At 42.8% G+C, this 26,026-nt stretch overlaps 1 protein-coding gene across 1 annotated transcript in view; it reads right to left on the bottom strand.

The window, feature by feature from the left end:
- Nucleotides 1-361: 361 nt before the first annotated feature.
- The window catches only part of LOC107385722 (G-protein coupled receptor 22), a 37,189-nt gene continuing 11,524 nt past the window's right edge, over nucleotides 362-26,026 (bottom strand). Inside the window, exon 2 of the mRNA XM_015959795.3 lies at nucleotides 362-2,281. Coding sequence (XP_015815281.3) covers nucleotides 474-2,162 — 1,689 coding nt within the window. The 5' untranslated portion in view covers nucleotides 2,163-2,281 and the 3' untranslated portion in view covers nucleotides 362-473. The remainder of the gene's footprint in view (nucleotides 2,282-26,026) is intronic.

The following is a 26,026-nucleotide window of genomic DNA, read 5'->3' as shown; positions in this document are numbered from 1 at the left end:
TGCTTTCACAGATAGAGACTAAATGTAAGTAGGTGTGCGCTGACTGTTTGTGTGTGAGTGTGTATATGTGCATATGTACATGCACATGCAGTTAAAAGTGCACACAGGAGCAGTATTGTATAGTATGTCATTACGGTTATCTATCCCATACCATACACAAAAGGGTGAACGCCAGTATTTTGTGGAATCATGGCTAGTTTGCAATAATGCTTGGCTATTGTTGCCATAGGGACATTAGTTGTCCAAGGTGGAATAACAGCAGCCTGTGTGAGGAGAGCAAAAATCAGCTCTGGTAAAAGCTCGCGGCTCACCTGCACTCTCAGCTGCAGAAAAGCAGAGGCCATGGGATTTGACCTGACCCTTGTAAACTAACTCCTGCTCATTTGTCCTCACACCCACACACAAACACTCGTGATCCGTCTTCTTCTGCTTAGTAGAATACATACAACCCTTTAAAGTCAGGACGACCGGACTCATTCCCTCACTGTCTCTGTGAGACATCGATCAGTGCCATCACTGGCCTCCACCCGTGACTTGCGACACTTTCTTTGGCCTCCCCCCTCCACCCAAGAGTTATGAATCACAGTCCCTCCACTGGGAGCTGGGTCTACTTGCAGAAGTGACACTACCCGTTTCTTGACACGTGTTTTGAGGGCACGTCGCAGTTTCTGCCGAGTGAAAGCATAGAGCAGAGGATGAAAGATGGTTGTTCCATATGCCATGGCCAGGAAGCACAGACGAAGCTCCACCAGGCCATCACTGGGGCCTATACAAAGGATGAGAATGTTGACGGCAGACAGAGGGGCCCAGCAGCCCAGGAAGGTTGATATGATGATTAGAGACATTTTCAGAACTCGCCGTTGACGTTCCCGTCGGTCTCTGTGTCTGCGCACTGCCCGCCTCAAGGCGATGATGGCAGACACTGAAGCCTGAACACCCATAGATGATGCAGGCAGGTGTGTGGAGGCGTGGGTCTGAGCTGATGCTGAAGGAGGAGTTGGAGAAGCAGGGGTAGCTGGTGTGGTCGCAATGGGAGTGGTGGCAGCAGTGCTGACCGTAGTTATCGTCGCCCCACTGTCAGACAACCCCGGGGGCATGGAAGAGAGTGGTGGAGGGGATGTTGGCGTAGGAGTGGCAGAGGGAATAAGAGGCGGATGGTTGAGGTTCTGGTTCTGGTTGGATGACACTGTTTCAGTCGGCAAACTCAGTTCCTTCTTCTTCTTTCTCCTACAGCGTATCCTACAGGTGGAGTCCTTGGAACGTGTACCCCTCATCATGTGAGAGCCTATTCGGATGTTGAGAGCCTGTAGGATCCTGGAGTAGGTGAACAGCATGACTGCCACAGCTATGAAGAAGCAGGGAACTTGAAGCAACAAGTGGTAATACATAGCCATACCGGTGTAATACCCTTGTCCTCCAACACACAGCAGAGTCCTGTTCTGCCATACTGGTGGCAGGTGGTGTGATGGAGCTGTGGGCAGAGTGGAGGGTAACAGGGAAGGAGAGAAGGAGGAAAACATGGTCGTCGGTACAGTAGTGAGCTCTGATTCATTGCTTTGCTTTTCCGGCTCAATGTCCTCAGTATCCTCAGCAGTTGTTGAGAAGAAGTCCCCTTCAACAAAAGGCAGGAAGAACACAGCAAGAGACACAGCCCACACCGCTGCCAAAAGCAGTGCCGCACGCCTCGGGGTCAACAGGCGGCTGGCTGGGCGAACCGAGATGTCGTAACGATCCAAACTGATCACCAAAACATTCACTGCCGTGGCCACACTTGTAAATGTGACACAGGCTTCATGAAAACAGCAAAGTGTGGCCAGACTGCTGACCCCATTTTCATTAGCAGGCAGTAGGATCACAGCAACGGTCAGCGGCAAGCAGAGTACACACACCAGGATGTCGAGCACGTGGAGGTTGACTGTGACCAGGTTGCTGACTGAATCCACCAGGTTGGACTGAGCACAGTAAAGCACAAGTACTGTCAGGTTGCTGCTAAATCCTAACACGAGCTCCAGTATCAGCACAGTGGTCAGTGACACCTGGAAGCCGAGAGGGTAAGGTGTGCTCCAGCCCTCCTCCACACCCACCTCCCCTCCTCCATCCAACAGGCCTACCCCCTGACCATCGCTGGTCTCCAGGAGGTCACGGAAGCCTTCGGTCTCCATTGACGCCAGGGCGGTCCTTCATGCATAGCAACAGCGGCCACCAAACCAGACCATGGTCCAGGTTTCCTTTTCCTCTGACTCAAACGAGGCAGTGGTTAAGATGACACCCAGAGTTGTATCTACAAAAGAGAAAACAGACAAGTAATGGTCAGAAATAGAAAAAGAGAAAGGGGACAAGTGAGCAGTCAGTTTGTCCCATTTTTTTCACACGATATAACAGGTTCAAGTCAATCATGTCATATTTCACAAGTTGACACGTGGAGGTGAACGTTGTGTTGGTGCTCTTTTAAAGAGCCATGACCCGTAATCTCTCAGAGGGCTCAGCGGTTAGACTTGCAGACAGAGGTAATATTTCAGAGAGAACGTAAAGCAGGGCAGCTCCTGCGGGACTTTATGCTAGATCTTAATAAAGGATCCCTGACCCATTTGGATATTGGTAAACCAACAGGGAAGTTAAAGGTTTTTTATTAGCAATTTCATTCATTTTGTTGGTCAAACGTTCTCTTTTGAGTGTGAGTGGGTGGATGTTCATAAAATACATACATGCAGCCTGAATAATGACTCAACCAACACATCTGTACTGTTGGGATGTGGGTGACTTCCTGTTGTCATGGTATCTTTGTCTCACCAACCTGCATCTAACCTTGTGAAACTGAATCTTCTGGACATGTTTTTAACCAGTAACTGCCATCTTCTGCATCTGAGGAAAGGTGACAGGGACATTGTTTGGCAGGTAGGCAGACAGTACATTACATGTCGGCACTGGGAGTATACAACAAAGGGTGGCAGTATCTAGTGGTGCTCACATGGCGACGTAATGAAGATAAATGGATCAATGAGCCACAGACAGTACCACACAAACAACGCTATCAGAAAATTGCAGCTCTGCTTGGTGTCCTCTCTTCTGTCGTATACATCTACTCCTGTTTGGCCCCCCTTGCAGTTTTGCAGGGACAAACTCAATGGCGCTCCCAAGGGGTGGCTAGGGGTGGCCATGGCCACCCCTAGAAAATTGCTGGCCCGGCCAGGAAAAGCCACTGCTAATAAATCATATTAATGTTCACTCTAACCATAAATTGATCTTATGTATTCAAGACATAATTGTAAAAAAACTAACAAAAAATAAATAAACAATACAATTAATGTGTAAAGAAACAATCAGACTAATTAAAAAAGCATATGTTTCTGCTGCTCACCATTTTAAATACGTTTTTATCTCCATAGTTTTTTGTAAACACAGCAACAGGAAATTTAAACAACAAAATTTCTGTATACATTTTAAAATAAAATTTGAAAGTGTCTTTGTAATAACTGAAATGTTTTTTTCTGAAATGTTTTATTATTATTATTATTATTATTATAAATGATTTTTTTTACTAATAACAAATAAAGGAGCAATGCAATACAGCGCCACAGGCTAAACTCTCCCAGAGTTACCACAGGGACCAATTTGGTGTGCCACCTCAAAAAAATTTGTTTGGCCTCGTCGGGCCACCCCTATCAAAATTTTCTGGAGGCGCCCCTGGACAAACTATAGTAGTGGTGGAGAATTCTTTATTGCACTGGAGGGAACACTAATTTAAGAAGATACCATCTAAGAGATTAGCTACTAAATCATGTGCTGAAAGCAGGGGCAACAGCTGTTTAGTTGACCCCTGCCTCTGTTGCCAGCACCTTTGGTCATCCCCATTTTCACTCCTTTTTCCCATTTGTTTTACTTCACAGTTTCACTCTCATTTTTTTCATGTGGAAAGGACCTGAAGGCAGAGCAGGGTGGAACAGTGGTCTATCTTAATTCACTAATGGGTTTCATGGGGTTTGCGGTGGTGCTGGAACATTGATTTAAAGCATCATCGACCTGCCAATTTAACAAGCCTGAGGAAAGGAAACACATGAGCACACTCCCTTTCACATCCTCTCCCGGGTACTCATCTCTTTTTGAGTGTAGCAAAAACACTTGTGAGTTGTGTTCATTCGTTTTCCTTCAACAACAGTTTTTTTTATTTTCTATTTAAAGGGGCATTATGGAAGTTTGACAGCCAAAACATGTATAGAAATAATAAATGTCTTCTTCACACATTCTCCTTAAGAAGAAGAAGAAGAAGAAAATGTCATTTCTATAGCGCCTCTCAAGATAAAAATCACGAGGCGCTTCACAAAAACAAAAAATAAAAAAATAAAAATGTAAAAATATAAAAAAGTTTTTAGAAAATGTTTAAAAATATATTTAAAATGAGCAAGAATAAGCAATTGCGATTTAAAAGAAAAAATGTTAAGAAAGAGAGAGAGTGAATAGGAAAGAGGGAAATCAGTGGATCCTGAGGAAGGTGGAATAGGTGGGGAGAGCAGAATAAAGAGAGAGAGGTTGAAGAAAGTCATACAAAAGCCAGCTTGAACAAGTGAGTCCTCAGCTGCTTTTTACAGGAGACCACTGAGTCCACTGATCTCAGGCTCAGGGGGAGAGAGTTACAGAGTCTGGGGGCCACAGCAGCAAATGATCTGTCACCTTTGGTCTTTAGCCTGGTGCTGCACAACCCGTAGGCTTTGATCACTGGACCTCAGGGACCTGCTGGGGGTGTAGGGACTAAGAAGATCACCAATGTAAGATGGTGCTTGTCCATGTAAGGCCCTATAGACCAGAACCAGGATCTTGAAATGAACCCTGAAGTTGACTGGCAGCCAGTGAAGCTGGAGGAGAAGTGGGTTGATGTGGGTGTGTTTGGAGGACTTGGTCAGAAGCCGAGCACAGGCATTCTGAACCACCTGTAGACGGTTCAGGGAGGTTCTACTCAGACACGTGAAAAGAGAGTTGCAGTAGTCTAAGCGTGAGGAGATGAAGGTGTGGATAACTGTCTCGAGTTTAGGGCGAGACAGAATGGGACTCAGCTTAGCAATGTTCCTGAGATGGAAGAAGGAAGAGCCAACAAGAGAACTGGCATGAGAATCCAGGGTGAGAGCTGGGTCAAAGGTCACGCCAAGATTCCTGACAGAAGGTTTGGTGCTAGAAGCAAGCTGACCAAGAAAGTCTCTGACTTTGGGAACCAGCTTGTCTAGGGCACAGATGAGGATCTCAGTCTTATCTTCATTCAGCTGAAGAAAGCTTCCAGCCATCCAGGTTTTGATAGAGTCTAAGCAGGTGTGTAACAGCTGCAGCTTAGACATCTCATGGGGCTTAAAGGAGATGTACAGTTGGATGTCATCTGCATAAAGATGGTAGGATATTCCTTTGAAGGAGCTCAGGATGTGCTGAAGAGGAAGCAGATAGAGGAGGAAGAGCAGAGGCCCCAGCACAGAACCTTGTGGGACACCATGGGTAAGAGAGGTGGTGGAGGACCTAAACTTGGAGACGGCCACAGAAAAGGAGCACTCAGAGAGATAAGAGGAGAACCACTGCAGAGCAGATCCTGATAGGCCTACCCAGTCTCTCAGCCTCTCCAGTAGCAGGTGATGGTCAACAGTTTCAAAGGCTGCAGTCAGGTCCAGCAGGACCAGAACAGAACAGTCCCCTGCATCACTGTGAGTCAGAAGGTCATCAGAGACCCTAAGAAGAGCTGTTTCAGTAGAATGAGCTCTACGAAAACCTGACTGGAAGCTATCATAGATGTTATATTCATCAAGAGCAGCTGTGAGTTGTTTAGCCACAACCTTTTCCAAGATCTTGGAGATGAACGGAAGTTTAGAGATGGGTCTGAAGCTGCTATGGAGAGAGGGGTCAAGACTCGGGTTTTTAATAAACGGGTGGATTACAGCATTCTCAAAGTAAGCAGGGACCTGACCAGAAAACAGAGAAGCATTAATTATAGAGAACACGCTGGGACCGATGGACTGAAAAGCACTTTTAAACAAAGATGAGGGTAAGATGTCGAGGGGGCATGCAGAGGTCTTCATAGAGTTAACTAGTTTGGATAACTCTATGGCGCGGTATGGGGGTCAAAATTAAGGCTACTGCCCAGCAGCAGGAGGCTATATAAATTCCGAAGCAAACTACCGATCTGATTAATGATAAGCTGGCGCCGGTAACTGAGAGGCTGGCGCTGCTGACTGAGGAATAGCACCTTTACCGGCGTTACTACTAGATACGCTAGGGACTAGCAGCCCTCGGCTGGTCATTGACTGGTTCAAACACTCCCTCTGCTGTCTATTAACATGGATAGGCTAGCGTTAGCCTGGACGGGCTGGTGCTAGCATTGGAGAGGCTAGCCATTAGCATGCCTAGGCTGGCCACTAGCTGGATTTCTTACCCCCTCGATGGACCTTTAGCATGGATAGGCTGGCGTTAGCTTCGGAGAGGCTAGCCATTAGCATGCCTAGGCTGGCCACTAGCTGGATTTCCTACCCCCTCGATGGGCCTTTAGCATGGATAGGCTGGCGTTAGCTTCGGAGAGGCTAGCCATTAGCATGTCTCGGAGAGTCACTTACTCTATTAGATGTGTGGTTTTTTTGTACATATTATATAGTTTTAATAAAGATAACATCACAATTTAAATAATCATTAACCTGTAATTCAATACAAAGGATTTAAAATCCAAAGATGAAAAGTACTAACTAGTTAGCTCTGGCTTTTTCTCTGATATGTGCAAGAAAACCAAACTATATAAAAAGAAAACACCATCAACCTGTAATTAAGAGCAAAATGGAGTTAACGCAGCACCTAATCAATGCTAACAGGCTGTCGGCTTTACAGTATGCTTAAAGTTAAAGTGTATAACAATGCGTTCTGTCAAAGGAACAACTGTGATTGTAGGTCATAGTATGTCATCCGTTTAACAAATGTAAAAAAAATGCATCTAGTAGAGTAAGTGACTCTCCGAGACATGCTAATGGCTAGCCTCTCCGATGCTAACGCCAGCCTATCCATGCTAATGGTCCATCGAGGAGGTAGGAAATCCAGCTAATGGCCAGCCTAGGCACGCTAATGGCTACCCTCTCCAATGCTAACACCAGCCCGTCCAGGCTAACGCTAGCCTATCCATGCTAATAGACAGCAGAGGGAGTGTTTGAACCAGTCAATGACCAGCCGAGGGCTGCTAGTCCCTAGCGTATCTAGTAGTAACGCCGGTAAAGGTGCTACTCCTCAGTAAGCAGCGCCAGCCTCTCAGTTACCGGCGCCAGCTTATCATTAATCAGGTCGGTAGTTTGCTTCAGAACTTATATAGCCTCCTGCTGCTGGGCAGTAGGCTTAATTTTGGCCCCCATACCGCGCCATATAACTCAGGCAACGAAACAGGAGCAAAACTATCTAGGATGACGGGCCTGGTTGGAGTCGGGAGAGGCAGCGATAAGGCTGAAGGAGAGATGCTAGATCTAACCTTATTGACTTTGTCCACAAAGAAAGACAGAAAGTTCTCACAGTCTGTAACAGAGTGGATGGAGGCTGTAGGAGAGGCAGGAGAGACGATGCTGCTGATGGTCTTAAACAGCACCTTGGGGTTCCCTTTGCTCTGGGGCACCAGGTTGGAGAAATAGGAAACCCTAGCGTTTCTGACTGCAGAGTTAAAGGATGTCAGAAGATCCTTCAGGTGCAGCAGATGGACGTGGAGATGGGTTTTCTTCCACAAACGCTCAATTTTTCTGCATTGGTGCTTCAGGCTGCGAAGGCTGTCATTAAACCAGGGAGTAGGGTTCACTGCAGGAACTGATCTGGTTCTGACAGGACAGATGTTGTCCAGAATGGAGAGGCAGTGTTCGTTAAACTGAGAAGTTAAGGAATCTGGGTTGTTATCAGAAGAACAGGGTGGATCAAAAGCAGCAGAATAATTGCTTGCTGTGCTCTCATTAAGAAAACGAGAACTAACCAGACGGCGAGCAGGAGGTGGGGACGCAGAAACAGACAAGTTAAAGAAAATGCAATGGTGATCTGAAATATAAACGTCCTCAGGACAAACACTGTCAGCATTTAGACTCAGGGTAAAAACAAGGTCTAGAGTGTGCCCCCTGGTGTGTGTGGGGCCAGAAACATGCTGGGTAAAGCCGAAGGAGTCCATAAGGCTGGAGAAATTCATGGCAAAGAGATCGGAGGGCTCATCAACGTGGATGTTAAAGTCACCAACAATCACCAGTCTGGACAGCTTCGCAGTGGAGGATAGAAAGTCATTAAACTCCTGAAGGAAAGAACTGTTTGGACCAGGTGGACGATAAACCACAGCACAGTAGAACGGGTCCTTACGCCCGACTTTAATCAGCTGCAGTTCAAAGGAAGCAAAGTGACCAGAGGTTGTAGAGCTACATGGAAGATGGTCTCTGAAAACAGCAGCTAGGCCTCCACCACGACCAGAACCCCGGGGCTGGCTAAGAAAAGAATAACCACTCGGGCAAAGTTCAATCAGATCAGAATAATCAGATGTTTGCTGCCAAACTTCATTCAGAAACAGAAAATCCAGGTTTTTAGAGAGAATGAGATCACTGAACAAGAAGGTCGTATTGTTAACAGAGCGGGAATTTAATAGAGCCATGCTGAGTGAGGTGGAGGAATCAGAAACAAATGAAACAGCTGGAGTTAGTGGACGTAAATTAGCAGGGTTAGATCCACTGTGTTTATAAAAACCACTTATGGAGGAAACAGGAGGAGAAACCACCGAGGAATGAGGATAAACCGACCTTAAAAAACTTGGACGGATGAACGGCGTCCCAACGTGGCCTGGCGGGAAAGCGGAAGTGGCGCTCAGGTCACCAAACAAAGGACAAGAAGCTAGAAGATCGCGCCGATGTTTACCAGATAAACCACGCTTTAAGAGAAGTCTTATTCTCACCTGGATTCCTGCTTATTTACCTCTTTTCCTCTGACGTTTTCCTGGGACCGGACAAACATCGCTAGAGGTGCGCAGCTCTGGATCATCGTTTGGCTGCGGGCCAGTGCGCCGCTCAGGTAAACAAACAGGATGGTACATCCTCGGTGCATCTTGGGCGATCGTGAACGAACGGAAGGACAAAAGAGTCTGGCGATCATAGAAGATGGTAGCAGTATGAAGGTATGGACACTACTGAAGAGGATCGCAGACAGGAGCAAGGTGGAAAAGAGGAGGTTAGTGGAGAAAAGTTTGAAAAAGTGGCCGGTGACCGCGGCCAAGCCAAGCACAGGCGTCATTGTGTTGCCGACCGGAAGCGGAATCAAATGATTGGCTGCAATGCCCTTGTCCTGTAGAATGAGCCCTGGCATTTTTACTGTGATTGCCTGTTTTTCTGTAAAATCACAGAAAAAGAGAGCTGCTCGGGTTGAGCAGGCTGCTTCATGCGCGTTCACACTCAGGCATAGCCCTCCGAACCGTTCTTTGAACGTTGTTTCAGCTGTCATGAAGGAAATAAATGTTGCAGATACAAAAGACATCACTTGAGCTTTAGCATGTCTAGGTTGACGTCGGACTTTCATGCGGAATACCCGGGATCGATTCTGGATGTGAACATAGTTTATTTAGAGTTTCTTTTTTTACATTAATGGTTTTTTTTTTTTTACAGTGAGATGCCCACATTTTTATTTGAGACTCGCCGAACGACATTGAATTCACAGATAAAAAAGATGTGGGTTCAACTTTCATTTTGGAACAATTTTTCAAGCATGGGAATGGAATGATCTGAGCCTGCAGGAGGACTGACCCATCTTAAACCTTTGTCGGCTGTGCTGAAGAGAAAGGTACAGAACCAAATTATTTAATTAATTAGCTGCGCATTCCCCTGTCCTCTGTCCTCCGGGCCACACACACACACACACACACACACACACACACACACACACACACACACACACACACACACACACACACACACACACACACAAGGGACTGTCTCAGCTTTTATTTTCGTTGAGGAGTGTGCACGTAAAGCATGCGCGCCTCGTGCACGAGCCTACTATTGAAGCTGCCGTTACGCTTTCGGCCTGAGGGGTATATCGCAAGCATAAAGATTCAAAACTCCGTAAAGTCCCTTTAACACAAAAAGTAATTAATTTAATTTGCTGCTGTCTCGTGGTATAAATAAAGGTTAAAAATTGTATTATTATAGCATCATATAAATTCACAAACATTAAATATTACATGGAAGTAGCTGCATTGTTTGTGCAATAAAAGACAAAGTAAGGAAAATGTGAAAATTAAACCTTGTTCCTGTTTACGTTCACTTGGAACCACTAACACCTCATCGGATGTAGATATTTTTAACAACCTCAGTTTAGCAAAAGAGTGTGGTTTTGACTGGATAGATGCAAAAGAGACCCAAGTGGATCACCGTCATTTTTAACTCCCCTTTATCTACAGGATGTCACAGCAGCTCATGCAAACATAATAGGGCTGTCGATAGATGAAGATTTAGATTGTGCTAAACCACACGAGCTCCCTCGATACCTCACAGTTAATCATGATTAACCGCAGAACAAGGTATTCACTTTTCCTGTGCTTTTATAGGAGCAGACAAAAATCCTTCCTTTTGCAAATTTGTGTTTGATATTGCAACAATATAAAGAGAGGACCAATAAGTCCTGAGTGTCCTGCTCCAAAAATGTGCAAAAAGTGCATCTCACAAGTGCTCCCACACAATGTAGCTGTATAACGTACCCCAGCGGACCATCAGGGGCCGTCAGACCGATGATGGTGCTAATTAGTCTGAAGCTTGTAGCTATCCACTTTGTCATGGTGTTTACCTTTCTCCTACACGTTACATCACACAGTCTGTTTAATTTGGGTCAGTGATGTATGGCTATAAGCATTGTGTTGGTGTTTGGGTGATATTTTAAACTCTGGTGACATGAAATGTAAAATTATGGTTATAAATACCTTTTATCAACTCGACCAAAACCATTAACAGAAAAATGTCAGTGTGCTGAGAAGGTCATTGGCTGCTAACCTCTCTCCACCTCCACCTGGACACCTCCAGGACATTGAGGCGCGCAGGTCGGATCACAGCTGACCCTGGAAACAGTCTTTCCCACTCGTTCCAGTCTGGCAAGAGGCTCTGATCCATCTGGACCAGAACTTCTCACTAGAGCCCTGCACGGGCCTAAAATCTGGGCCCGGCCCGAGGGGGTGGAGCCCCAGCCCGACCTGGTCCGAAAAGGTTTTCAGGATTCTCTGGCCCGACCCGAGCCCGACTTTTTTTTAACCTTTCGTTTTAGCGTGATAGAATGCTCAGCATTCTAATTCTCCGTGGGAAGCGTTCTGCAGTAAAAAAAAAAAAAGAAAAAAAAGAAAAAAAAAACAGGAAGAGAAACAGCATTCAGTGCAGCTTTTTTTCTAACAGAGCGTATTTTTCGAGCGGCAGATGAAATTTACAAACGCTATATTAATTGGGGGCGTTTATTTAATCTGCCGCTCAGAAAATGCGCTCTTGTGCAATTAGAAAAAAAAAGCAGCATTCTAATTTTCTAACTGCAGAGCGCATTTTCAGAGCGGCAGATTAAATTAACGCCCCCAATTAATATAGCGTTTGTAAATTTAATCTGCCGCTCAGAAAATGCGCTCTCCAGTTAGAAAAAAACCCAGCAATGAATGCTGTATTTACTGCAGAGCGAATTTATTCACAGAAAAATAGAATGCTGCCATTTTCATGAGAATAAACGAATGGTTTCTGACATATCAAAGTGGACATAAAATGGCATATTAGAATAGGGGCACATGTTTCAGTCAGCCGTTTATATAGGCGCATTAATAAACCACACAGACCTTAACTGAGCTAACGGGTGCCGGTGCGTGAGAAGCAGGCAGGTGCTGCTGCGTTTAAGTGTTTCAGTTTTTTTTATGAATTCGACTAAAAATAAAGGCGCCCGGCCCGGCCCGTGTCCGAGGTAATTACACAATCGTTGGCCCGAAGCCCGGCCCTCGAGCCCTCGGGCCGGGCCGACCCGACCCGCGGGCCTAGGGCTTCAGTGCAGGGCTCTACTTCTCACCACAACAACAGTTTTCTAACCCTAACCCTCTGCAGGTGGACTCATGAACAACAATCCTAGAACTACCCACTCCAGTCGCTTTGCTTCAGTCACCTGACCCAGTGTTGTGTTTGCACCTGACCGTCCCATTTTGATCAGTACCTATGCCATCTTGTATATTAGCCACGTATTGAAAATAGACGAGGAAATGTTTGATTATAAACAAAGCGCTGCTGCATTTAGCAGCACATCAAACCCAGAACGAAGAATGATTTATGATTTTTTGTCCATGTCGCGCCCCTTTTGTGCTAAAATATCAAATATGCTCAAGTCATCATCAAGTCAACAGATGCAAGTTGATTCAAGTCGCAAGTCATTGGCTCTCAAGTCCGAGTCAAGTTGTAAGTCTTTATAGATTTTATCAATTCAAGTCAGAAGTCATTAAAATAATGACTCGAGTCCAAGTCATGTGGCTCGACTCCACACCTCTGGTAGAAGCTAATTGTTAGCATTAGCAACTCCACCACATGGCAGAACTCCTCCAGGCTTTTGTTATTTGTGGAGATAAAACATCAACGTTGCAAAGCAAACAGAGTCAGCGATAGAGTCATGTTGCTGTTAGCCAACCAGAGGCGAGATGTCCAAATATCAAGACACAAGACTAAATCCTGCCGTGTTCAGCTCACCTCTGCTCTGGACCACATCTACCTCCTGAAGTTGGAGCGCCAGAGTTTTTCCCCCACAAAGGCATTCGTTTTGTACTAGAGACCACCAATGTATTGGAAAAAAAAAAAAACAAAAAAAAAAAAAAAACAAAAAAAAAACAAGTGACCAATCGTAATGCATTAGCTTGGTCAACCTCAAAACACAAAGAACTGTCTAAAACCCCGGATTTTGTGTTACAGGGCTGTTTCAGGTGTTTCATTTGCAGTGAAATTTAGCAGCAGATCCTGTAATTCCTATTTTTACAAAAACAACCATGGATCATTGTTGTAGCTGTTAATGTTTATAAGTTAGCTTTTGCCTGAACCACAGTTAAACCTGTGCTTTGTATGGTGTTTTAAAATCAACTTTAGAATGGGTCCCTTCATATTAGCCATTCAGTCTAAGTCTGATTAGATATTTTAAAGCATGAAAAAGAGGAATAAGAAAATCTGTCACTTGGTAAAAATGGGTAAAAATAATATCTGTTCTTTATTTTTTTTTAATTTTAATCCAACAGTCAGATGTGATCTGAATATCATTTCACACCACATCTATTCAGACCACCTAACACGTAATATTCTAATTAGCCGTTGTATTTTGCAGACTGATTTGTTTTATCAGACATCAACCCAAAACACGTTTCTCGTTATTTACATTCAGATAATGAGCAGGCACGTTTTTTTTTCTTTTCTCAGACAAAGAAAAGACAAACACACAACAAGTTCTGTAATAAAGGATACCCTGATGAGCTGATATGAGCTACAAAGCCACTCGGACAATAGAGTTTAAAGCTTGTGGTTGCTTCAAGCGAGACCAAATGTCAAATACTCTTCATAAAAGCAGCCGTGACTCTGATCCGGCAGGAGAAGTAGCATTTTTTTATTTTGTAAAGGGACGGGGATAAATGACATGAACATATTTAGACAAGGTGGTGAACCTTTCAGTGGCTTCTGTAGTAATCAGCAGTGTTTGTGCTTTTCAGTGTCAGAATTATCAAGTTCATCTAAGGTTGCAGCTTAATCCGGTGCAGTTCGGTAACTGAGAGAGCGCTGATAAGTCTGCACTGCAGTGTGTGAAAATCTATTTTTTATTTTCAACAGGTTTTTCCTGGGATTGTTTGTTGCTTCTTGCAATCTGGGAAAGACTGCGGCTGTTTCGGGTGAGATGTGGAGAAGAGAAGTTGGTGAAAAGGTGAAACACTGCAGTGTGAAATAACAGCCTGTTATTTTCAGGTCTCACTGACAGAGAACAGACCCAAACACACGAGTGTAAACGGTGTTAAAGAGTCTCAGAACATTAAAGTTGAAGCATGAGGAAAAACATCAAGCTGTGAATAACTTCACCTAAAGTCTGGGTCCTTTTCTTTCCTCCGTGTTTAACTAGAGAGCAGCAATAACTTAAACTTTCAGGTTGTACTTGGCAGACTTTTCCACTGCATCTGTTGTCTTATTTACTGTGATTCAATAACTTGCTGCAACACAACAAGCTGACAATGTCCGACACCCTGCTGTCAGGGTTATTATAGGTGTCGAGTATGAGATGACACGTTGTCGAGCCTCTTTTCAGAATATCACAGCAGTAAACACTAAAGCAGGCCGTGTTCTCAGTGTGCAAAGGTTGCTCAGGTTGCTCCTTTTTCGCTTGCAGTCTTGAGTTCACTCTGCACACACACACACACACACACACACACACACACACACACACACACACACACACACACACACACACACACACACACACACACACACACACACACGCACGCACGCACGCACGCACACACACACACACAAATACACGTTTTTCTTGTATTTAATTTGCACTCCTGACAATGCATTTACTGCTCGAGGCTTGATTTCCTCTTCTGAGCACGAAAACAAACAGTAGGTCTTTTTTTCCTGGTAGCTTCTAAAACAACATTGTGTGGGGTAGTTTTGGGCCGATGCACACATCTTGGTAAAATATCACACATTATACTGAAAGGAGAAATCCCAGCTCCCTTTCTTTTCAGAGTATTTTTCCTGCTGACTGCATACAGTCAGCAGGTTTTTAGGTCTTTTAGGCCATATCTTAAATACAATGATGTCATTTCTCTTATCCTAGAGAACCAACTGGCTTTACAGGAAAGCTGCAGTTCAAGGTCAGCGCTCCTTTCCAATAAACAACACAGGTTCCTCATTCACATCTGAAATGAGGCAGCATGACCGTATTAAATCTGGCTCTTTGTGTCATAGCCGCTGTCCATCGTGCTGCAGCTGAGTGTCGGGGTCTCAGAGTGCTGCACTTGTCGTGAGAGCACACTCACATTTTCTCATAAGTCTAGACGTGACTGTGGTTGGTACATCTGTGACTTGCCACGACATGATCGGTATTTAAAAGTGACCTGCATAGAAAGCTAGACTGCATATTTATAAAGAAGTGACTTTTTCCATGTTCTTAGAAAATTGTAGCTAAAAAATCTTGATGGCGTGAACGAAAAGGGAGTTGAAAAAATACGGGTTTGCAGCTGTTGCTTCTGAGGTAGAAAAGGATGACGCTGAATCCCAGTTCACTGCAGTCTTATGTGTGCATCTACATCACATTCCCAGTTTTCAGGTGTATTATACAGGATTGTTATGATGACACTTTAAAGGTCAAACTTGTTTGATTAACAGACTGAAAGTTAAATAAAGTTGTAAAATGTTTCTATTTTTACCCGTTTTACCAAATGCTATTAAGTATATTTTCATATTTTATTGCAAAATCTTACTCACCACTTACACACCTCAACCTGAAATGCTTCAGTTTACATTTCTCGTATTTATTCAGGATTCATTGATGTTATTATTTTCAGGTGTAGGAAACTCTTGAGCTTCTAATGGCCAATCTTTGCTCTTGGGTTTTCCAACAGATGTGGATTATAAGAGCTGTTTGCACTGAAGTGCGGAAAAAATCTTGGATTCGATCAACATCTGCAGTTCCTCTTCATTAAGATGGGCAGTGCATTACCTTCTAGAATAATAGTGGAAAATCTGAAATTATTGTTCATTCTTGTGACCACAATGACCAAGATGGATCATGTCTCTAAATGAATCAATGTTTGACTAAAGAAGTAGGTGTTGAAGCAGAGTTGTGTCATTTTAGATTACAGATTTGTCCTCTCTTTTTTAACTCTAAAACATCAGTAGAAAAAGACGAGAAGCTGTTGCTCTTTGATACCATGAAAGTGTCACACAAAATTGACATTTAGCAAAGGAAGAGGCTCAGAGGGGGGAGTGAGGAGTGAAGAGGACTGAATGAGAGGAAGAGAGAAAGCAAAGAGGGGTGATGGTGCATACAGCACGCTGACTCATGGCTGTCGTAGGTATTCCTAATGTCCGCAGTGAGACAATCGATCAAAGGCTTAATTTTCCCACTCAATTCATCTGGCAGCACTAACAGCAAGCAGCCTCCAGCTGGGCAGCAGGATCCCTGGCAGGCTTCCAACAGACCAGCTTGGACAGGCAAGCAACACGACCAGCTCAGTAAAAGCAACACCATCCTACCCTGATGTGTTTCAGATCATTTCAGCCAGTGGAACTTCAGGATTAAAGCTGCTCAAGATGAGAGGGAAGAAGCGAGCTGAGACCAATCACCACAGGTGCAACTCTTCTAGTGAGGCCAGAGATTTAAACGCTCCAACAGAAATCCTGCTGATTTAGCCAAAGACAAGCATATCGTGTAGTTCTGCATGCTAGTATCTGCCACTCAAGCAAACAGCCATCCGCTGCTGGCCCACTGCTCTGCGCTCTCTCCCGCCTGCGTATTCCCCGTAGATCCGGCTAAAGATGGATTGCTATTTGAGGTGAACGACATGGTGCTCGCTTAAGAGGCGGCTGAGTCCCGGAGATGAGTTAAGGAGGGGGAAAAGGATGGAGGCAACAGTAGGTAAAGATAAAAACAAGAGAAAGGTGCAATGAGGGAGTGATGGATGGAAGGGAGGCTAAGGGCGGTGCAGATGGATGCTAAGTTTTGTGTTCACTGGGGAGGAATGTTTGCTCCCTGCTCTCTACGACTATCCATCTCTCCTCTGAATACGTCGACGTGGGCTTCCTCGCCTCTTCTCTTCAGCATGCGGGGAAATGACTGATTGAAAATGTTTGTGTAAAACCCCTTAGACCAGCTGGAAAGTCCATTTTGTGGGTTTTAATATTAAAATAATAATTTATAGTGAATTTTTTTCACGTCGTCTGACAGAAACCTCAGCTTAGATCAGACACTTTATTTCTGACAAGTTGTTTTTTTCCCCAGAATATCAATAAGGAACAGTTAGGCAGGTTAATTATTACAGGCTGTAATCTATATGTGCAGCTATTCATAGAAATAGAACCTCAGTCCCTAGACAGCATTGAGCCACAGGGTGTGAGGCGTCATTACCACCTGACAGCCTGCTCCATGGGTTTCATTTGGCTCTGCCATTTTTTAAAAGACACCATCTATCCTCCATCCAGCTGTGACGTCCAAAGCACACCATTTTGCTATTAAACGCACCTCCCATCAATACTCACTCATCAAAGCTGGCGTGCAATCACCGCTCTTCAAAAAACAACCAAAAAAAAAAAAGAGAGAGAGAGAGTGAAAGCTTGCAAAATTAGGATAAATTGAGCCTAAACATGGTGTCTTTAGCATGTATCAGAGCTGATTGGAGGCGTTTCACTATCACTGAACAAAATGGCTGTGATTAGTAATGATGCAGGACCAAGACAATGAAAACATTAAGCTGAATCAAATAGAAAGTTAAAATAAAGTTCATTGCATCTATTTATAGTAATAAATTACACCTTTTGTTTCACGTGTGCTCTGAATCGATTGTTTGTGATTAGTTGTGTCTACCAGCATCTCTAACCTCCTCTTGAGCTCTGTCCTTAATAAAGTCTAAATTGAATCAAATAACGTGCACCATCAAGAGTTAAATTAATTGTCTGAATTCAATCATCAGACTGAAATAGCCTTCGTGCTGTATGAACCTGTGCTGATTTGTATTGTACTGGAGTGTGGAGAATACATAGTCAAGTCCCAGAACGAGGGCTGCCTCCATGTTAATGGTTCTCTGGTGACATAGCACCAACCCAGCAGCTGCATGATATCAGCTTCAGCAATCCAAGCACACGCCTTAATGCTGCCCTGAACTTGTCCAGATACAAATACTGAACGTGTTCAGGAACAAACACTGAAAATGGGAACTCTGGCTGTTTTAGCTTTCTATCAAATGTGTATAACTTGTTTTATTCAAACACTAAGCAGAGTGCTAAAAAAGCACATTTTAAATGATTGAAACAATCCCTTTAAGTAAAATATTTATCGAATTTGAACAATTAGAGCCTACATGGTGCAAGATTTTCCCTTAGCATATTCCACTCTGCCTTTGAATTTTCATTGTACTTAAAAAGTGTCCAAATGTTGCTGCCCGTCCTGTTTTGACTCAATTCTTCACTTTTCTAGTGCTGTTTTTCTTCATTCCTCTTTTCAAAACTGTCCTCACCAATATTTATAGGTCCCATCACGTTAATGTAATATTTGTCCCTGGGATTTTGTGCATGTTACCCTTCTTCCTGCTTTCACAGCAATGGAAGGTATGCTGCACGTAAGTGCGCACACACTGTCAGGGTCGACACGGTCAACCATGACATCCTTCTGGACCGACTTCTGCCCTGGGTTGGGATCACTGGGCTGGCCCTCCAATGGCTCGGCTCCTACCTTCAAGGCAGGAGCTTCTGTGTTAGGATGAGTAAAACCTCATCTTTTTGAGTGGGACTCTGCTGGGGCATGCCTCAGGGCTCTGTTCTTGGTCTCATTCTGTTTGCAGTATATCTCCTACCCCTGGGGCTTTTCCTTCATTGACATGGTGTCAAATTGCATCTTTATGCCAGCTCTACCTTTCACTCTGGCAGGGGGCTGGCGGGTCTGTCTCTCCACTTTTGGACTGTTTAGGGGATGTTATATCCTGGATGGTTTCTAATTTTTTGCTCCTGAATGACACTAAAACTGAAGTCATAATTCTCAGTCCTGGTAGATTAGATGGCTCTGGCTCTGACGTACGTAGATACTTTAGCGCCATTTGAAAAGAAAGTTGTCAGCAATCTTGGGACATAAACTGACTCAGCCCTTAAGTTCGAAGCACGAATTAAAACAGTTGAGCGGTCCTGTTTTTTTTTTATTTTTTTTATCTGTGACGCCTGTCTAGGATTGAGCCCATTTTGTTTAGGGCACACCTGGAGTCTGTTTTCCATGCATTTGTCAGGTCCCGGCTGGACTACTATGCCTTGAAGGCCAGTTTAAGTCAGGGCGTGGTTGCAAGGCTGCAGCTCATCTAGAACTTGGCTGATTTCTGACAGGCACTAGATGCTGAGAACACATTGCTCCGGTGCTGGTAGACTTACACTGGCTCCTCGTGCAGTATAGAGCCAAAATTAAGATCCTTCTACTTGTCTACAGGGCTCTTAAAAGTACTGCTCTCTCCTATCTGTCAGCACTACTGCACAGACATGTCCCCTCTCTGTCTCTTTGTTCAGCTGAGTGAGAGCTGTTGGTGGTTCCCCGCTCTAAATACAGACCTGGGGGGGATTGCGCGTTCTCGGTTCGGTCTCCAGTGACAAATTACCTTTGAGTGTTAGGCAGGCACCATCACTTCTGGTTTTTAAGTCTTGCCTGAAGACTAACTTTATGTGAGGGCATTTCAGCATTAGGGATCGCAACATTGCCATGATTTTAGGATGTTTTCATGTAAGTTTCCTGTTTTTATTCAACATTATTTAATGTTTTTATGATTATTACAATTGAACTTTCTTTTAATGATACACAGCATTATATTGGTTGTTATTGTGAGTTTTATGGTTGTGTTCAACACCTTGGTCTGTTGATAAGGTCGTAGAAGGTGCTTTATAAATAAACAAATGAATGAATGAATGAAAATGAATGAATTGACGACCAACACATCACTACACTGAACATGTCCCACAAACAGAAGATGGAAATCTAAGATTCTCGACTCAACTCAAACTTAATTCATATAGTACCTTACAGACACTTGCATGCCACCAAACTGCTTCACAGACACAAATACAAACATAACACATAAAATCCACTAAAAAGAATAACAACCAACCAAATAAAAACATTTAAAAATGAGACTAAAAACGCAACACATGGTCAGGGTAGTTTACTCTCCCTAGTGCTTTTTTTTTGTGTGTGTAAAATGGATTTTGTCTTGTACATGAAAAAAAAAACAGCTTCCAAATTCATTTTTTAATTTAAAAATAAAAGACTGGGATTGCAGTAGCTCAAAAAGTTGAGCAGGTTGTCCAGTAAATGGAAGGTTGCGGGTTTGATTCTTGCTCTGGACAGAGAATTCTGCTGTTGTGTCCTTGGGCAATACACTTTACCCTCCCTGCCTGTGCTCAGCAACCTCTCCTGTTAGGGTGCCCCAGGGCAGCTGTGGCTATGTTGTAGCTAATCACCACCAGTGTGTGAACGTGTGTGAATGGATGAATGATGCACTGTAGTGTAAAGCAATTTGGAGTCCTCTGACTCTGAAAGGAGCTATACAAGTGTGAGTCATTTATTACAATATCTGATACGATAAAATATTTTATGATACAATAAATTTTGATATGATGCAACAAGATATGTTATTCTAAAGTATGACATGTTATAGTACTCAGTGTGGTATGATGTCTTTGTAAAATGCATTTCAATATGTTACACTATACATTATGATTCAATGCAATATCAAAGCTGCCAACTTACTGGCTAATCTTGTCCCATTACAAACGCTTCTCCACTTCCCCGTAATTTTGATCGTCCTTTTGTTCACTCCTGGGGAGGGCAGGTGACTGTTGTGTACTACACATGGGGTGGTGCACACCAAGCATCAATTTCCGGTGCCCACTTGAGTGGCTCATTGAAAGAATTAAGCACACCCCTGGTGATATGCTTTATTGTTTAACTTAATGTTGTCCCGATGCAAGCGAGTGTGCATGCATTCCAGTACAAATGAAACCCTCTGGTGATAATAATGTTGCTCCACAGAGGAATTATTAAAACTCCTGCATTCATCTTTAATTGCACAAGGAAGTCAGTGGAAGTCAGCAGAGCAGTGATAAAAGAAAAAAATCAGTGGTAATCAGGACAGTTTTGGGCTCACGCTGAGCTAACCTTCAGCTAAGTTTCAATTAGCTCGTGTTTCTTTTCAGAACCTACACAGAAGGGCTCTCTCTATGCACCAGCGCTATGAAACATCACCATGAATGACCGGAGAATCACTGTGTAGATGTGAAAATGAAAATGTAAAGAATACAATCAAAGCCGAAGAAAAGGGAGAAATTATGAAAATTAAGATGAAGAAAAGAGGTGAAGGGAAAAAAAATGCTGAAGTAGTCAGTACCAGGTTGAAATGATTAAGCTGTTTCACTTTGGAGGGCAATTAATGCCATTCATCTCCTGCAGACAGGACATGGGCCAGGAGAGGAGAGTTCACTGAAGGTATTTGTGCTTTCAGCCCATAATGACAGATAGGGGTCTAACCTCCAGCAGCTTGGACAAACACAGCTCTTGATCCATGATCAGCTGAGATTAAGAGACCTGATTTCTTTTGCATCACAAGAGGTTTAAAAGCCTTTAGGAGAGTAAATTGTTGGTCAGTTTATCATAACCAGTGAAAGCAGCACAATTTTAAATTTAAAATGATTCAAATCATCTAAAAATCAGACTGTGCTGTTCTGCAGCTGCTGTCGACAACAAGATTCTCCGGCATATTGCTCCTATCTCTTTCCTCCTCATAATCACTTCAGTTTCTGCTCTACTGATCGTTTTCTCCCTCTGCTTCTGTGTTTCACCTCCTCTCTCCCTTTTTCCTTCCCAGAGAGGACATCACGTTGAGACATCGGTGCCCCTGCCCTGACACACACTTATAGGAGCATTCCCTGTGTCAGGTTGGAAATAAAGTTAAGTGCTCTTTTAAATTCTCACATCGCAAAGAGGGCTGTGCAGCCACATCCTTCAGTAATCAATAAATCCATGGACAAGGCAATTACTGTTGTTTGTTACTTTCTCCTCTGGTTTCATGGCTGCTTCCTTTCGATTTTATGCAAATATGGACACAGAATTCAGCTAATTGTTTGTGAATGAAAATTATTTTTGTGTCTTGCGCCAAATTTTATGAAAGGGCTGAGTACATTTTTAGAGATCAGAGGCTTCTCTGTGTTTTAATCACATAAAAATATCTGTAAACCAATAAATTATTTTTAAAACCTGAGCTCTACACAAAGACTCCTCCCATGATATTTCATACGACAAAATTGTGCATGATTTTCTCACACTCCAGTTCTAAAATGTCCTCAGCAACTATCTCAGTGTTGTTATATAAAAGGTAAATAAGATCTCTCAATCAGCAGTGTCACATCAGAGGTACAGTACTCCCTTCCTCACCGCGCTGAAACAAAATATGACAGCTTCCTCTCAGCTGCTGCTGCTTTTAGCTGCAGAGTGACGCGTGTGGTGGAATATTTTCCCACCAGCAGCATCAAAGCTTCTCTATAAATACATTTATAGATGCAAACCTACAGTGACCCATATGCATAGCAAATGCTTGATGCTGCCACCCTGACAGTGAGCAGGAATGGGAAAGACGTGGAAGCATTTGGAATTCGCTCCTCTCAGACGTATTGTTTTTTTTTAAAAAAGATCATAATGGGAAAACAATTCAATTCAAGTTTATTTATATAGCGCCAAATCACCACAAGAGTCGTCTCAAGGCACTTCACATAATAAACATTCCAATACAGTTCAGTTCATTAAGCCAATCAGGAAAAAAAGTTTCCTATATAAGGAACCCAGCAAATTGCATCATGTCACTGACTAGTGTCAGAGTCTTTACAGCAATCCTCATACTAAACAAGCATGCAGTGACAGTGGAGAGGAAAACTCCCTTTTAACACGAAGAAACCTCCAGAGGATCGTGGCTCAGTATAAGCAGCCATCCTCCACGACTCACTGGGGATCGAGAAGACAGAGCACACACACACACACACGCACGCGCGCACACACACACACACACACACACACACACACACACACACACACACACACACACACACACACACACACACACACACACACACACACACACACACACACACACACACACACACACACACACACCAAGTAATGTGTCTATGGTTACATTGTGATTTCTTGATACATATTCTATTTGTTGAGAGATAAACTTTATTGTATTTATCCTAGTGAATCTATAATTAAACGGGTAAACTAGTAGTAGCACATTCAATGCCAAAGAAAGTAAAACGTTATTATCAGGAGAGGGAGAATGATTAAATGGTTAGCAAGAGTGTTCAAGCCGATGGCCCCCTCCATGAGGGCGCCACAGCTCAGCAGAACTTCATTGTAGCTTCTTCTGGGGAGAAAAACACTTAGAGAAAAAATAAAAGCCACGCCTTCTTGCAGATACAAAGATGTTTTTAACCTTAATGAGTATCTTGTTGTAATGTGTATGAGTGTAAACAATGATTAACTTGTTAAATCAAACACATACTGATTTATGATATAAATGGATCATTGTAAGAACAATGTTCATTTCAAATTCATTGATTTAAGCACAGATTATTCAAACATTTGATTTAAACATCTTGTTCATTCATCACATATGATTATTTAACTTATAACTATAAAATCATGGAGTTTTCACTTAATCAGAGTGAAGAATGTTGTCTGGCTTCTAAGCAGAGAATGTAGGAGCTTGGGACAGAGTGTCTATTTGAATGTTTGGTCTTCATCAGTGGCAGTTTTACCATTAGGCATAGGTTAGCAGCCACCTGTGGCGCCCTTATGTTGGGGGACCCCCTACTGCTGGCACTCCTCTGTTAATGCCACAATGGACTATTCCTTTAAGATGCCGATGCACAAACAGTAAGTGATTGGTAGTCATTCCAGTCCAATCCAGATGGTGGCAGTAATTCACCAAATTGTTGTTTGCCAAGTGCCATAAGACCACAAATAATAATAAGAAGAAGATAAAGCAGCAGCAGAAGAAGAGAGGTGGGAGCGTTCATAACAAACCCGAAGCAGTAGTCAAAACATTAAGCATGAAATGGAGTTATCCTAGTGGCTCCAATAAGAGAAAGAAGCAGCTTGCTTTAAAAAAAGATTTTATCTTCACTTCCGAAAGTGACGTCGTTTTTCAATGTAAACATCAAAAGGAAGCAGAAACGAAAGACAATGGAAAATGTTTAAAGGGAGGAAAACATTGACCAAAATGGAAAATAGCATAAAAAAAGGCAAAAGCACAAGAGCACTGACAGGAAGAAGAAAGCAGAGCAAACATTGAAGGCACTCAAAAGGAAGGAAATACATGAAAAAAGAGGAAGACTAATAAAAAGGGAAAATAACTCATGAGAGAGTTTCGCAAATCCAGTTAAAGATAAGATTGTCGAATATTAAGTGTAAGGGGGCTCATGTCTGTATTCGCCTTGGGCCCCCAAATCGCTAAATCCGCCACTGGTCTTGATGGAATATCAACACGTGTTGAACAGAACCTTCTGGTTCTGGAAGGCCAAACAGAACGTGCATTTATTTCTGTAGATGAAAGGTTATTATGTTGGTCAATGTAGATGGTGAAAAATGGACCCTTTTGGTATGTTACACGTGTGTGTTGCTTTTATCTGTTAAAGTCAATTAGACATGTGGTAAGAGACCTAAATAATATGTTTGTGTTTTTGTTTTTAATTTTTAACCTGACCTGTTTTGGCAGTAGAGGCAGACAGAATGGTTGATCTGGGTGACATAACCTGCTAAGCAGTTTTACTCTACAGCAAAAGGGATGTGGGATAGTCCTCCTGTTGTGCAGCAGCCTTCATTACGTTTGTGGCACGTTAAACCGCATTCGTCTACGTACCGGAGTGGACAGGCAGGGAGAAAAGAGACATACAACACAACATATATGTTCGTGTTCACTTGCTGCATCACCATTTTAAAGTGGCAGTGTGTAGTTTCCTGTCCCAAGGGGGCAGTACAAACACTTCAGGGTAGTTTTACGCCAAATCACTGTAACTGTCGCTAGTTTAAAAAAAAACTTTGCGGTAAATGTTGTTACCTGTGGAGCAGAAAGCGCTCGACCTTGGCGTAACTCCTCAGAGTTTGATGTTTTTTCAGTTAAATCCATTGAGAGAATGCATAACAGATTGTAGTTTTCTGCCTCTGTAGTTTCTGGATCTGCTCAGGGTCCTGCGCCTGCTGATGACATCATCTTTCTACGGCAACACCGCTCGGCCAAAATATATAACTTTTTTTTTACTCTGTTTTTTCACGTATGTTTTGGAAAGAGTTTAGCAGTTTTGTTATTAATTTCGTGTTTCTTACTGCCTAAATGTTTTCAAACGTGGTAACGTAACTTCCGTAAGTTGTACGTCCAGCCAATCAGCTAGTGTGATGTCATCGGCAAACACAGGACCCAAGCTAGCCAGAAGGAAACAGGGCAATAAGGTGTACCCTAAAGACGCAAGACCCACGCTCTATGTACTTTGGACACAATTTTTATGGTTATTTGGTATGAAGTCACCAATACTTTTCAACAACCGGATATAATTTTATTTATTTTCAACAACGTTTCGATGGATACTTCCAGAGATTAATTACTGTTAATGAGTAATGCCAAAAGTGTAACCATTTTAGGCTTTCGGGTGCTTCAAATGACTACATCTGTTAAAAAACCCATTAAAATTTTATAGCTGAAATAGTTTTGTACATTATGATTCTCAAAGGCAAAATGGAAAGAAAATGGTCCAAATTTAGTTGGATGATTTTAGGGAACACAAGCTGAAAATAAACTACAATTGGTAAAGCTGCCTTTAATGAACCAAACATGTTTATTCTTATTGTTGTTGAAGTTGTTAATAAGAGTAAGACCATTGTTGTTGTTTTAATTGAAAGGAAACTACACTCTAAGAAATAAAACGTTGGATTTAATTGACAAAGTTAAGGCAATCTTTTCCACAAAACTTGGTCAATTAAACATAAATCAATATGGTTGTTGTCTGCAATTTCAATGGTGATGTATACCAGAAGTGAAATTGTTATATAAAAGCAACAGCTTTCCTTTCATTGTCACTATTTAACACCATTAATTTGAATTTAAACACTTTGTTCATTGTATTAACTGTATTGCTTTAGGTTCAATTGACAATATTAATTTTAATTTAATGGCACCATTTACATTGTGCTTTGGACCTAATTAATTTGATTAATTATGATTTAATGAATAGTTTCATCTATATGCTAAATG

This window comes from Nothobranchius furzeri, chromosome 3 (genome assembly GCF_043380555.1).
Source record: "Nothobranchius furzeri strain GRZ-AD chromosome 3, NfurGRZ-RIMD1, whole genome shotgun sequence".
NCBI classification, from domain to species: Eukaryota; Metazoa; Chordata; class Actinopteri; order Cyprinodontiformes; family Nothobranchiidae; genus Nothobranchius; species Nothobranchius furzeri.
This window is presented reverse-complemented; position numbering and strand designations above follow the sequence as displayed.